Below are 15760 nucleotides of genomic sequence, written 5' to 3' on the forward strand. Positions count from 1 at the left end.
TCACAGGAGTCACGTCTCCGCTCTGATTTACCAAGAACCTGTTCCAGAACAGTTTAGAGAACTGGTTTCTGTAGGTCAATGAGAGATGATGTTCAACACATCATTGGCTCCCAAATACATCACTTCAGCTTTTGAGAGAACAAAGGAAGGAAATGCAAATTGATGCTGAGTCAAAGTCCAAATCTGAACACAGATAAAGTTGTATGAGACATTTTAAATGTGTGTCAAGTTCATTGGTACAAAGCCCAAAAACATTTCAAAAAGGAACCAAGTGTAACAAAAGAATCCAAAAGTCAATTAGGTGTCATCTTCTATTGCTCTGAAGGAACGTAACAAACAGGAACAAAACACTGTCTTCTATGTCACAAACAGATGAACAACGTGAGAACACCACAAAAATCACAGTAGTGACTGTCTTTCATCTACAGTACATTAATCAACACTTACATTCTTCTACTGCTTATAAATCCTCTCTGCTGTACTCAACTTTCTTTCCATTAAGTGACTCTTCTGTGTTTGGTGCCAGCCATGTGAAATACACCTTCACTGGATCAATATTCCAATGCTTGTGAAATGATACTGGAATTTGGTGAGAAAGGTAGCCTTTTGGGTAGTCCATTGGCCTTGCCTAAGATGTAAGAATAAACCAAAACCACTAATTCTCAGTGATGAAGGATAATTCCAGAACAAGAAAGCATCACTGTTCAACGGCCTCTGTATCACAACAAAGCAACGTGGCATAGACAAGATATACAAGATGATAACAAAGCAGTTTTTACATCATTCTATTAAAAATCAATTCATAGTTTTTACTTTAGATCTTCAACTCACGCTGCAGTCATCATGCTATAATGTACACTAATATTAAATATGCCCTATTTATGAGCATGAAATGGTCATCATCTATGAAAGCAAGTGATAAAAAGTGTAATTTGTATTGCATCTTTTAAAATATACAGCCCTATATATATTATGTATATATAATCATTATCATTCAATAATGACAAAATGACTTTAAGCAATATTCTCTTGCTCCTCCTCTTAATAAAAGTTGCCAGCACTGTCAATGTGACTGCAGGATTCTAAAAAGGCCATAAGCAGCTGAACTACGTGAAGTTTTATGATGGGGAAAGGTTACCAGACACAGGAAATATCGTGGTGCTGGAAAAGTGCAGTTATTCTTTATCAGGTTCTATCAAAAGAGACAGAATTACAGCACAGCCACATGATGCAGCTGACTACTTAATGCACCAAACATGTTTCATTTCCTCTGACAGTTTAATAGCATGTAAGTGCATCAGTATATAAAAAAGCCCTCCTTGTAGTGGTCCCTGGTAAAATAAGTAGATTTTGCCATTGTAAACAGAGTTTTTGTAAGGAGAAATGCATGAAAGGCACACACTTTTTTTTTGTAAAACACAAGAAGAAAATTGAGTCATTTGGATACTGAATCACGGATTTGACGCCTAAGCTAGGAACTGATTTAATACTGCACACTTCACCTACTTATAGCAGTACTAATGAATTCTACATGCTGCATTCTTCATGCAGTTCCGCATACACTCCAGTCATAAAATCAGGCAACAGAATTTGACATTAAGAAATTAAATATGTGTTGTTGATGGGGTTTTTAGAATTTATTTTGATATTTAAACCACAGAGTGCTTAGTTTTTAAAAAATCCACTGGAGAAATCAAGGGGGAGCCCATCTCCCTCAAGACTTTTGAAAAAACAAACAAACAAAAAAAACCCAAACCCAAAACTTTAAAAAACAGTTAGGTTTCAAAAACAGGAAAATAAACAGATATGTTTTTTTATATGGACAAGGAATTAAAATACTGAGTAGTGCGTTCTCAGTCTTCCCATTTCTCTAAAGAGTAAACATAATCAGAAAGAAAATCTTAATATAGGAAAACCTGATAATTTAAATAGCAACCCCCACCACTGACAGCTGCTTTGAATTACATGGCAATTTACTAATTTTGAAGTAGCCTATTATCTTAACCTCAGTTCATATCAGCTACACAGGTCTTCTCAGTTTTTAAACTAGAGTAATAGGTGGCAAACATCGAACACTACACTGATTTACGTGCTGATTTTTAAAAAAGTTGGGCACCGTTTGGGAAATAAGTGCTTCTTCTCTTTAATGCCATGGGAGGAAGGTAAAGTGTTCATTTGGTTTATGAAGCAGCAAATCTCTCTGGGACTCAAGGCATCGTGCTTTCCACTGTGACACTACAGTTAATTGTTAAATATTCCAGAAGACAGAAACAAGATTCAGATCTATCCCAACCTCCTTCTCCCAAACTGGAGAATACAGTCACAAGATAATTATGTTTTAATTACACTGAATTAATAGAAATATTGGGTCAGTAGAGAAGACAAATTTACTGAAGAATTTCACAGTCAGTTCTCCAATACCTGAAGAAAAAAGTATGGTAGTGTGGGGTTTTTTTCCTTTTCTTAGAGGACATATCACCAATATTCAAAGCATGTGGTTCCTCATTCCACTTGTTTTTCAAAGTTCCCACCTCTGACTTCATTTTTTTTTTAAATGCATTTTTTAGAAAATGTAGTCTCAAGGTAGCTGATATATCTTATAAACTGTTAAAGCACTGTAGTAATCCATGCTTTGAGAATATTGTTATTTGCTTGATCAAACTTGTTCTGGAAAGAAACAGGGTATAGCAGCAGCATCTTAGTTATTGTTATTACACATTGATTTAGTTTGCAATATTTATGAGTCCTGTTTTATGTATATACTTAAAAGAATTAAATATATTTTAAAGTACTAGAAAAAAAAGAGCTCTCTGACCTGATGGAAAAGTGGACTATGTGTTATAGGGATTCCTAAGCCACTGAAACACATCCCAAGGACCATATCATCAGGTGCGTCCATGCTGTAACACCGGCATTTACTAGCAAGTAGTTTCTGAACAGCTGTTCTGCTGAAAACCATCCTGAAAAAAGAAAATAAACAAAAGACAATAACGACTAGAGAAGCCAAATGACTGTAATTAATAAATATTACTAAACAAGGCAACACATAGCCCTCTGGTACAACTACTACTTAGGACATTTGGGTCTTTGAGCACCATTACAATTTAATTGGACTAGGAAACATCACTGTTTGTTGCAACTGCTTTGTGTTGTAATTCAAAACATTTGCATTCAAACCAGAGACTGATGTAGATCTCAGTAGGAGTTTAAATAAATTACCCTCCGCCGCCAGTGATATAACTATATCCTCCTGTTCCCAAGCCGTAACCATAACGCTCTCCAAGAAACACTGGTTCATTTGGGTCATAGCAGCTGAGCAATTTTCGGAGCCTGAAGATACTATAATATGAAAATCCATTAAAAAATATTAAATCATGAGGACATTCATTTTGAAACAGACATTGTTAGCCTAAATGGCATTCTAGTAAATAGCACAAAAATCACAGGAGAAATTCCAAAATTCTACAAAAAACAGAGATACAAACTTTTAAACAGAAATTTATGATGGGTTATCTACTATGAGATACGATCACTGAATTTGGTCAAATGATGAATCAATTAGCTTTAAAGTATTTTTCTAAAGAAGCAAGCAGTTTCTCATCAAAACTGGGTCTTATCTCAAAGAAAATATGAAATCATTATTTCCAGACAATGGCAAGATCTTTTCTCCCAAGGAATTGAAAAACAAAAAGGTAGACTTAGTTATATGAATACTGCTTTATCTACAGTTATAGCCTCTTCCAAATTCTTCTTCTTTCATATCACTTAATGTAAAGTATTATCTTGAACCACTTATGCTTATGTTCATGACCATGTGATCCTGACGGCTGATCATTCTGCCTTATTTTGCTTATACTGCAGTGTTAGCTTTCATGTCATGGGATCTAATTTTCCAACAAAGGCAAATCCCTGGATACCATTCTGGGTGTCTTTGACAACTGACCTTAGCTTACTGAACCTTTCTTCTGGCACATTTATGTGAGGAATACATCTTAGAACGTATATGAGCAAATGACTAAAACCAGTCAGCTCTGACATGCCTACACTGAAGAATCACAACGTGTGACAATTTGTAATCATATTCAGACTGTCTGATTACCTAACAACACTAATATGCATAGTTTTTATAAAGTTACAAGATTACATTGCTTTTAATATCAGTCAATGAATGCTGAAGGAAACTTGAAGGAATATAAATCTACATTAATAAAATAGCTGTATCTCTTAAAAACAGAAGAAGAGATGAATACAGCCAAAACTCCTATTGACATGAACAGCAGCAATTCCTGACATATTGCAATGTATACCTTATCAGTGTGTCATCATCCACTATGACTAACCAAGGAGTTCTGGGGGAGCTATGGTTCAAAAACCTTTCCAAAATGGCAAAAGTTTTCCCACAGTGACCTAAAGGAAGAGAAATAACAGGATATGTAAATTTTAAGAAAATGAAATCTTGTAATAAACAATTATTCATTAATTAAATATTTTACAGCACTATGCAAAACATTTTGGAAATTACTAGTAAAATATTTGATATGCAAGTTCCTTCATTGTGCTGAATAATATTTGTACAAATTGTTCCAACTTAATTATTGTTTTCCATGCAGGAACATACTTTTGAAGCATGCTGAAGTATGGACATTCTTTGAATTATGGAAATCTGAAAAACAAGCTATATTCCAGTTATCCTATTAAGCTGTTGGACAATACCTGGTAAACTGCTACTCTTAAATTTCCAAAACTGTAAAATGGGGAGACTATGACAGAAACATATTCTGCAAAATACACCAAGGTATCTTCATAGTATTTTGTGATGCATCAGGCAGATCCATTGCTTGCCTGTAAATATTTAAGTCTACATTAATCTGCCGTAGCCATAACCAGCCATTCAGGTCCTGATGACTTCCTTGGAGGAAGGTCTTAACATTTATCACAAGAGTGTAACAAAGTTGTGAGTAAAAACACCCTTTACTACAAGTTGAGAAGCGAAACATCCTTGTTCAGAATGAGCAGGACAAGAGAAACAGGAAGTTTCAGACTCTACTAAATCTTTTATAGATCTTGGAAAAATCTATTTGCAAACAGTCTTTATTTATTACACTTGATTGTCTAAAGCAATTAGTGCTATCATTATTACAATTACTAAACAAGAATTAAAAATAAGGATAGGATACTATATTTGGAGCTACTTCCAGTTAAAATATTTTTTGAGAAAATTCAGTAACACTCAGCTTAAGAAATGAAGGAAATCTTGGCTTTGCTGATTTTGTGAAACCATGAACTTAATGCAGACTGATATATAAACATTTAAAAAATACACTCCAAGATTTCTATACCATATTACAGAATCACAGACATTCCATGACAAAAGATGGACAAAAACAGTATTAGAGTAAACTCAGCACAATTTGTTTAGTTTAGAATGCCAGCAGCCTGGAAGTCCCAATGCTCCCCACAGCAATGCTCAAAGGCCAAACGTGGAAGGTCCCTTCCCCCTGGTGTGACTAGAACTACTGGGCACGGCTCCTACAGATCATCCACACACACCCACCAGGTCTGCTGCCTCTGGAAAACACTCACTAGTTGCACATGTCACACTACACTGTACCTGTGTACATGGAAATTCTCTCTGCCTCTAATAGACACTGTGGAGGCCAAAAAATAATAATAAAAAAAAGGACAGCTGGAAATAAGCCAGAGATCAGAACCACTGACCTAGTGGGACAGATACAGTTAATATGCCACAGCTTGGATACCTCTAATTCAGAAGGTGCGTAATAGCCTGTAGGAGGGAATATAAGCCTAAGAACAATAGATCAAATGAAAGAAAAAGCTCTAAAATTAATAAACTCATGGAAGCCATCATATCCATAGCCTCTTTTCTATTGAAATACAAAGTAAACTACTTCAAAACCACATTATTTGTCAAAAGAAGATCTTCTAATCTCAACATTTAGTTTTTGTGCTTAAATCAAGGCATACTAGGCACAAGCACATAATACTTGAACACCTTATGGCAAGTAGTTTATGCTCAGTAACCAGCTGGCACTGTCTTGAGGTCTTTTGACATAAATATATGACCTCTACTACCACTGACAAATCTTACTAAAGACTGTCAATAACTCAAGAGTTATTACTCTTACCCAGAGTAATAACACCAATTTTTGTCTCTTGAGTCTATCCATGCACCATGCTTTCATACTCACAGTATTTAGGTTTCTACTAAAAAATAACATTCTACCTATAGGGATGAATTGTACTCTCCATCCATTTCCTGTGTGGCAAAAGCACTCTTTTAGTTTAGGCTGCACAAATGTGCTGTAGTAATACAGAATTTCTAACATTATATACCATACATGAAGTACAGGTACCATGCATAGAATTTACCATCTTTAGACAATTATTTGCACAAAAGTGACGACAACAGTCAATAGCTCACCTCTGTCAGTATTAGGTATGCCTAAATCTACAGTAGGAATGGAGATGTCTGCATAATCACTGTAGTACTCAATAAGGGCAGCTTCTCTTTCCCAAGTCTGCTTTACAACTGGTACTGCAAAACAATTATTGACATTGAAACATAAGTAACGTGATTAAAATAAGTACTTAATCAAAATATTTATGCATCTTGTTAACTGACATATTCCTTTACATGGTAATGAAAAAGCTGTTTCAAATACAGCATCATGGTTCTAAATGTTCATTCACACCTACAATATTTGCAGAGAAACAATTTTACATTTTTATGAAAGCTAGTCAGGGCAGTTTTATTTTTACAGTAATAAATTTCCTTTTAAAATACAACTATAGTTTCATTTATATTACATTGAAACCTGTGACATTTACATTTATGCTAACCCAAGTATGGAATTCACTACTTTTATACTCGCTATGGTAGCCTTTATAGCACACATCGGCATCAACACTATCACAGATCAATCATTCTTCCAGTACTGAAACTGTTGCATTTTAAAAACTGTACAGCATGCAAAATATTCTGAATCAGAAACAGACCTAATTCACCCTTTGAAAAACTACACTTGTGTTATACGCATCTTATCTGACACCAACATCATGTTCAAAACCACCTGTCGCTGGAGACATGCTCACAGAAGGACATTTATTAGTATCATCGAACCAAATTTTATCCCACGGAGATTCTTTTCAAGGAGGACTGCTTAATGCTTCCCCACCAGAGAAGCATTGTCTTTTCTTATTAGTTTGCCATTTGACATAAACATTTTAAACTGATCATACAAAATTCTAATAATAATGCTACAAATATTTAAACTGCATCCAGAAGTGAATAAATCATGGGTAACACAAAAAAAGTCAAACACCTGCAGGGTGTTTGGAAGAGAATGAGATTAAAATAAATTATTTTTTCCATTTAAAAAATTAAATGGTCAGAACTTAGATGAAGAACTACTCTGAAACATTGTGCACTGTCCGCTTTATGTTGACACTACCCAGTAGGTCTCATCAGTTGTAGCCAGCTCTTTAAACGGAGGAAGTATTTACATGCCTTCCCACTGCTGCTATGTAACTCTGATGCTTGTGAACAACCCATTTTAGCCCCGTGCTGGAATCACACATCACCTAATTTGACGTTTGCTGCCTACCTACTTGCTCACTTTCCTCTACTCTGATCACACAGAGACTTGTAGGATTTAATATTCTTGGTTAACCAATAGTCAGTTCTAGAAGACAAAAATTAACTGAGGTGTGACTATTAGGATAGAGTAATAAGAACTCAATGTGCTAATGGAAAGGCTTTCGTATTTTGAAAAAATACTACTTCTGTAGCATTGTACAATGGACAAAACTGCTTTTAAAAGCTTTAGACACTTAAAACTGCTCTCAAATTTTTGCATTAAAAAATTCAAAGGCAATTATGTACAAAAATATGTTCGTGACAGTGGAGTATTGAAACACAAAGACAAGAATTTCACGCTACATTAACTCTACCTGCTATGTACTAAAAAGTCATATTACATCCTATAACAACTGCATAATCATGCATTAATTGACAGACAATGCATAGAATAGAATAAAAAAAAAAAGTAGGCAGGAAATTATTTTCTTGTTTTGTGGAAAGTTCTATTTTAAAAGTGTTTCTCGGAAAAACAAAACCAGAAAGATTTCAGAAAGGTTCCAATACAGAAATGTCACAGATACACAAAATGCTTCCAACCTTCACCTGGCAGAAGAGACGTGCTTGTAAAGACTGTTTCACCTTTCTCCAACCAAGGACCTCAACCTCAGTAGGATGCTTTAACATACAGAGCTATTTGCTATTATGGACTGAGCCTCTCAATTTCTTCAGTGAAGTCACCCTTTTTTGTATAAATGAAAAAAGTTCACTAAAGGAAGGATCCGAGTCTCACTTCAGTTAAGTGGTCTAACAAGGGGGCTACTAGCTAAAGTGTTTTTCTCTTTTCCTTGCTTGTTTTGATGGAAGTGTCACCATCCAGACTTATGTTTATTGTAAACTGAATCCCACAATACTTTGCAATTTCTAACAACCCGTATATTCCAAAGAAAGAACAACTATTTGAAATTTCTGACTAGCTATTGATGCAAATATTTATCACTATGCATTAATACTTGTGATCACAAAGAAATTTTAATACCGCACTACAGAGATACTTACAGAAGGTCAGCTCTAAGCCCTTTACATTTTTTTGTGCTATTTCTAGAACCTTGACACATGTTCGCAGTCTTGAAAGTTTTACATAAACACATAGAGCGTGTCTAAGAAGGAGAGTTGTACCTGAAGTAAATTCTGAAGTAAAATCTAGCTGCTTCTGCACATCCAATTCCAAGCCTTAATGTTGCACTAATGTAGTTTTTGGCATACAATAAAAAAATGACTTACCAGGTAAAAGGAGCTCTCTGAAGCTAGCATCCATTAATCTTTCAAAATCTTGAGTAAGATTCTCCTCTATTGCACAACACTGGAAGCTGTGAGGAAAGTTCAAGAATTTTCCTCAGTCTTCAAGAGATGTTTCTTGAAGGATGTTTACACTGTATTTTTTAAGCCTTATGTTCTTTTCCAACTTTCTAGGTTTTCATTTTGATGTAAGGAAATAAACATGGATCCAGAGAGGAGAACTCTTCAGTGAACTCCAGTTACAGGACAGTCAATTTTGTTTTGTCTAAAGCTACTTTAAAGATAGCCTAATAATTAGGTAGTTGAAATACTAGAAAAGTGCCTCCATCAAGTACAGTAACATTAAGAAAAAATTTCCATAAATCTTACTTTGAAGAAAAAATAAGTCTAAATCTAGAAGTGACAGAACTTACAGTTTTTAATGGATTAGCAAAGGGGGATTTAGGTAAGAAAAGAGCTTTTATCTTTATCCTGTCCTCTGACAACAGATGCAGCAAAACTCACAAAAAATTTAGTACTACTAGCCATTACTTCATTTTTTTTTCCAGTAATAAAACTTTAAATTAAGCTTATGAAGAAACTAAGCCTAATAGTGACAATATTATATACCTGGAGTATTCAAGGGCACACAAGTAAATTCCTGGAAATAAATCCATTCCTGAATTTCTTTATTAACAAGAAGTAAACTGTAAGGGGCTGGTAGATCATGTCAAGTAGGTAGTGTGTCTTTTGTTAAATCAGTGGATTTGGAATTTTTCCTTCCAAGTTTTGTAGACACTGGATCTACCTCAACTTAACTGAGCCTTACCATGTATTAGCTGAAGCTGAATGTCTCTCTGTACCTTTATTTTCTGTCCCTCTAAGAAGGAAGTTAATACTCACTGGCTATATTTTGTTGGGCTGAGCTAGTTTTTTTTGTCTGTTATTTTGCCATGGGTATCACAGTTGTATTTTCATGGTGACTATCATTACTTGCATAACACTACAACTGCCAGATGAAACATGCTATAGTGTTGCACACTTGGGAGACTCCTGATCTAGGCCATGGCTTGGACAAAGCACTACAGATAACCAGATTTCTACAAGAGACAAAACTTCCCATTCCAAGCATTATAAAGCAACTGTGCACATCCAATTGCATAGGGTGACAACAGACAGAAGCAATATGACAGCATAAGCTGCTCAGTATTTTACTGGAGGGGAGGGCAGGACAAAAGGAAGGAGGGAAGGGAAAAAGCTTTCAGCTTGTTCAAATTTCTGTATCAGCCACCGTACAGCTGCACAATTGCCTCGTACAGGGAACAGAACTCAACCAATTATCTGGGGGAAATACACTGAAAGATATTAATAGCTGCTATATTAATTAACATTGCAACAGCTCCAATTTTCAACAACACGCGCTAACTTTATGAATATTTTTAATTTAGATATTCATTTTCAAGATTTTTACCAACCAACTACTAATGATGAAACATCAAACGACCACAACTTTGTCTTAAACATTTCACAGCACTCCTGAAGAACTCTGAATAGAAAAAAAATTCTACCTAAAGAATAAGCTGTTTACAATTCTGAAGCCTTCATGTTTCCCAGTGGATTTTGCAAACATTTAGTCCCAAGAGCTACACAGACAGCATACATCAGCCTTGGTTTTTAAAAATTAATTTCATAAATCATGTTGCATAGAACTACTACCTTGACTAACCAACAACTTACTTCTGTCTCCATGAAATTTCCTACATGTTTTTACAGCAACAAAGACATCTTCCTTTTTCACTGGCTCCCCCTATATGAACAGAACAAAAAAGGATTTTGTAACATTTTATAGGATATGCATGTCCATGCATTTAATAAAATAGAAAACACCTTTTCATTGTATAGCATATCAAGTAGAAAACTGTACTAGTAATACAGTAGAAAGTACATTTTTGTCTCTCAAAAAAAAAAGGTCACTAGTGGTTTAAAATTATTGAAATAACATTGCTGAAATACTTTTCCCTTGATGTAGTATTCTAACATGAACTAAATCACATACCATTAGGAAAAGAGAAAGATTAGAACTTGTTGAGTTAAGAATGATCCATCTGAAAAAGACTACTTTCTTCATTTCTTTGAAATGAATCACTATGAGAACATGTTGAACTCTAAATAGAAAATACCTTTTCATTGTATAGCATATCAAGTAGAATACTGTACTAGTAATACAGTAAAAAGTACATTTTTGTCTCTCTCAAAAAAAAAAAGGCCACTAGTGATTTAAAATTCTTGAAATAACATTGCTGAAATACTTTTCCATTGATGATGTATTCTAACATGAACTAAATCACGTATCATTAGGAAAAGAGAAAGAGTATTAGAACTTTTTGAGCTAAGAATGATCCATCTGAAAAAGACTGTTTTCTTCATTTCTTTGGAATGAATCACTATGAGAACATGTTGAACTCTATTGTACATAGAAAAAATATCTTAAATACTACACACTAGAAATCCTTGAATTTTCTCAACTGTAATAAAATCATGTAATCTTTTTAAATTTTTTTCCCCTTTTTGGCATCTAGAATTTTGCTCTCCTGGAAGCATGGAATACTTTTTGGCCTCTAGTAACTGTCCAAGTTATAATATCCTAAATGTATTCTCCTAGAGGTGGAAGAGATGGGTTGTATTTTAATGCACCAAATGCTATATTACATTTTATCTTTAGTTTCAACAAGTTTTAGAGTCCCATCTGTGAAAAAAGATTATCTGTACTTCAGTATCTCATAGAAATAGAAGGAGAAATACTTTATAGATAATGGGCTGCTCAAACACTGTGGTAGAAAGACCCACTAAAGCATATGCAGTATTTATTTGCCAGGAAATATCCTATGTCACAAAGGCTGAAAGCATATCTGAAAACAGATAAATGCCAGAACAAACTTTTTTTTTTTTTAACTTCTTGAAAAATATTTTCTTAAGGTTTGAGACTTTTACAGTCAAATATTACGCATTTTAGTAAGAGTTTTACCTTTCCTAAATAGTATTTAAAATATGGTACTTACACAAAGTGGCAGAAAATTACTGAATGTTGTTGCACAATGATCAACCTTATATGAGCTCACATCATCTGTGCAGAATTCAGGCACTGGAGTAAGAGGTGGTCCCTCCCCTTTCTGCCAAATATACAGGGCAATCTATCAAAATAGAAAACATTTATATCAGTAATGAAACTGGATAAAACTTCTCAAGGCATACAAAGAAATCATATTAAAGGACAAACTGAACAGAAAAACTGAAAAATATGGGATGCTGTAGAGGATTTGTGCCTTAGTTTATTAACTAGCTGCATAACTTACTTCTTGTTCATGTTTCTACAGCCAAGATGTAATTTTTTTGCTGTATTTTTGCTATTTTTTGTTTCATATAATTACAATTAGTTTCATATATTTAAGCATGCCAAAAAATTAATTTTTAACTTTTGTAAGAAGTGGTAAAGTGAATATTTACACCTTCTTTTAAAGTAAACAAAAATCCTTATTGTGTTACTCTTTTTAAATTATTTTGATAATTTGGAATAGTGAGGCCTGTTTAATCCTATCTGGCAATTTTCAGCTTTTCAAAATGTGTCACCAGCTGTTCTCTGGTGACAATTTAAAAAGCTCAAAATCAGTCATGATACTCTGATGTAGCTGTCAAATACAATGAAGAATAACACAATAGATAAGCTATCCTATAGTAGACTGTTATCTATTTTAAATGCAACAATAAAAAAAAGCCAGCCAAAATTTACAGGGAAAAAGGAAGAAGCAAACCAGTGATGTCTAAAGAAGATTAAAAACCCAAAACCCTTTGTATTTACATCCAATTCAAGATACAAATAATAGTATGTCAATCTGTACTTTATGACACATCAAGAACACTTAGACTTGCCCAAAATTTCTACTGCAATACTTTTACACTGCTTATAACTTTGCCAGACCAAACATTCAGGCAGGAAATATCTACGTTGGGTGCCTACCTCAGACTAGTTAAAAGATAAAATTAATTTCATATAAAACTGTTCAGAAACTTGTAAGAGCAAAATTAAGTTCTCAAAAAGCTAAAAACCAGAAAATATTATCTCAGAATGTATGTGGATTCAGAGCTTCCATCTGCACTGCCATCCACTCCCAATTCTGAATGCTCAGTCTCTCTTGAGGATAGGCCAAAGATGTGAAAGCATCTTTGGACAAGAGGTGTTTTGAGCATATACTCAAGATGTAGGAGATCTGGGTTCCAGGTTTGCTTCTGCCTCAGTCAGAAGTTACAGCTTCTAGTTTTCAAAAGGGTTCCTGCACCAACAAACCATAGATATTCTGGGACAGAGACTCTCCATGCTACCTCATGAAACTGAGTTACTGCGCAAAAAGTAAGATTCACGGAACCAACAGTGTAGCAAAGGAGAGCCTGACTACTGCACAGGGGCAATGGGACTCCTCCAAGGGAGGAAAATCAGTCCTGAGTTCTAGATCCTGTTTCCCATGTTATTTACACATATTGCAATGACTCTTGCATGGAAAACAAGTTAAGTGCTTCACTAGAATATGGGACCAGACCCAGCAAACACCAAAGCCAATGAAAATTAGTCTCCTTTTCACTGTTTTATTTCTACTTAGGGACTGTTAGCTTTAAACTCCCCACTCTGGATCAGAATTCAGCTCTTCTTTTAGCAACTAATGTGATCATTAAGCTGTTATTAAGAGGGCAAAAATACTTCTTTCTCCCCAGTGTTCAGGGACAACTCAGCACAAACCAAGGCCATTAAGTATGGTCTGGACAAGCCCAAGTCACCAAACCAGTTACAGACATGTGAGTTACAGATAATTATTTTCCTGTCCTTCTCATTTAGGTTTCAATATCCCCAGAAAATCCCAACTATCTGCACACAGCCATTTCTAGAACTTAGAAGGAATAAAACAAAAAGGCCAGTTTGTTGCAGGCACTGTTAGGACTAGGGGCAGGCGTAAGAATACAAACATATTTCTGAAACTTAAGCTTTCAGATTTGAAAGATTTTTGATAGCAAACAGCTGGGGTACAATCACATTCCAGAACACAATTAACTGATGACGTTTTATCAAGTTGCTGATTGTAACTGGGTTGTCATAACTACACATGCACTCTTACACCACCTCAACTGCAAAGTAAAAACATTTAGTTTGATTGCACTGAAAAGAGTTTTAATTACTGTGTTTTTCCTTGGAATTAAGTGGATGCAGATGATTGGGAGCTGCGAGTACAAACATGGTTGCTACTATTGCTCATCTGATAGTGACTTGCTAAACCACTGTAACTCAGCTGCAGGTTCTTTCAATACAACAATGAGTTTTGTAGTCTGCAAGTCCTCTTAGCCTCACCATTATTAAGTGGTCTGTTTCTTTGCTGTTTTAGCAATGCTTCTGAAAACACAGATAATCTTAGCATTACAGACGAGTTGAAAAAAGCACTAAAGGGAAAGGCTACTCTATAGGGAAGAAAATACATAAGTATGAGTGGCAGTCAAGACAAATACTGTTGATAGCACTTGGAGTAGAGGAGGAGTATAGAAATGACATGTAACATCCATGCTCGAGGTAAGGAGCAGCCAATAAACACATATACACCTCCAAGGTTACCTTTTTGCCTTGTCATCATATTCACATTACGGGACCTAAGTGGTTCTTGACCCTGCCTTGTAGTTGGATGACTACATAATAGCAAGGGATGGGATTTCTGAAGAACTTCCAGGACATTTTAAGATTGTATTAGTTCAAAATTCAGGTATTCAGAATTAATGTCTATCACATGAACCAACAAAGAAGCAATGCTCCTGCAGCACAAAGACTATTTTACAATTGTAACTTAACATGAATTATTTATGAAAGTTCATAATGGACTAAGATTTCCTACTGAATAATGAAACCTTCAACAGAAAGCCTTAGAATGGTGTGAAGCTATCATATTTCAGAAGTGAGGTTAGAGTGCCATTTTGGGTTATAGAAAAGGATGACAGACTGTTCCTGAAACAACAGAAATTAATTTACAATAAAAAGACAAAAAATAGTCTTAGTCTTAGTTCAAACTTAATGTTAGATATACAAAAAAAATCCATTATTCATTTCCAGTTTTGAATTAGTATAAAGGAATATGCCATATATTATGCAGTTACAAAATGTCTAAAAAACAATCTACAAATGAGCAGCAGCATGATAAAAACCATCAGCCATATTTGCAAAATAAGCTTTCCAAATGGAAAGTGATAGAAACGTTACAGATATAAGAAACAGGGACTTGGAAAGTAGTAGGGTGGAAAAAAACCCAAAACAAACCTGATCCAGAGAACAGTAAAATACCAAGGACTAGAGGCACATGTTATTAGGACTCTGTCAAACTACAACATTTCTTGAAACACTTATCATCCTTCATAAATTTAAACATTACACACAATCATTAAAGATCACAGATTATATCCTTTGATTTGTTGTCAATCTTAAATCACAGGAGGAGGACGTAGAGATAAAAATGATTTAAGAAGAAGATGGTAATTTATGAAATAAATGAGGGGGAATGGAACTGTCTCCAGGGAAACATGAGGCTGTGCAGAAAGAATAACTACAGGGCTGAAGTAGGTTATCTGTGGCAATAAATCTGAAGTGAAACATATGCAAAGAACTGCTAACAGCGTAAGAAGTGGATAGAAGTAATTTTGCCAGTCGAATGATCAATTGTTTTTCATTAAGCAATCTGTGGCACATAAAAAAAAGTCTGCTAATGAATTTCTTTTAATGACACTATGTTTAGAGGCTTTGTAAGTGCTGAGGTAGACTGAAATGTTAGGAATATAAAAATGACTTTGAGACAACTTTCAGAA

The 15760-nt window shown here is 34.8% G+C and overlaps 1 protein-coding gene across 1 annotated transcript in view; it reads right to left on the reverse strand.

The window, feature by feature from the left end:
- Nucleotides 1-363: 363 nt before the first annotated feature.
- Nucleotides 364-15760, reverse strand: part of B3GLCT (beta 3-glucosyltransferase) — a 48774-nt gene continuing 33377 nt past the window's right edge. The window contains exons 9-15 of the mRNA XM_010164198.2: nucleotides 11935-12066; nucleotides 10613-10682; nucleotides 6443-6556; nucleotides 4308-4407; nucleotides 3220-3339; nucleotides 2816-2960; nucleotides 364-628 (exon numbers count right to left, since the gene is read on the reverse strand). Coding sequence (XP_010162500.2) covers nucleotides 461-628; nucleotides 2816-2960; nucleotides 3220-3339; nucleotides 4308-4407; nucleotides 6443-6556; nucleotides 10613-10682; nucleotides 11935-12066 — 849 coding nt within the window. The 3' untranslated portion in view covers nucleotides 364-460. The remainder of the gene's footprint in view (nucleotides 629-2815; nucleotides 2961-3219; nucleotides 3340-4307; nucleotides 4408-6442; nucleotides 6557-10612; nucleotides 10683-11934; nucleotides 12067-15760) is intronic.

The sequence above is a fragment of the Antrostomus carolinensis genome, unplaced genomic scaffold (genome assembly GCF_000700745.2).
Source record: "Antrostomus carolinensis isolate BGI_N321 unplaced genomic scaffold, ASM70074v2 scaffold13340, whole genome shotgun sequence".
NCBI classification, from domain to species: domain Eukaryota; kingdom Metazoa; phylum Chordata; class Aves; order Caprimulgiformes; family Caprimulgidae; genus Antrostomus; species Antrostomus carolinensis.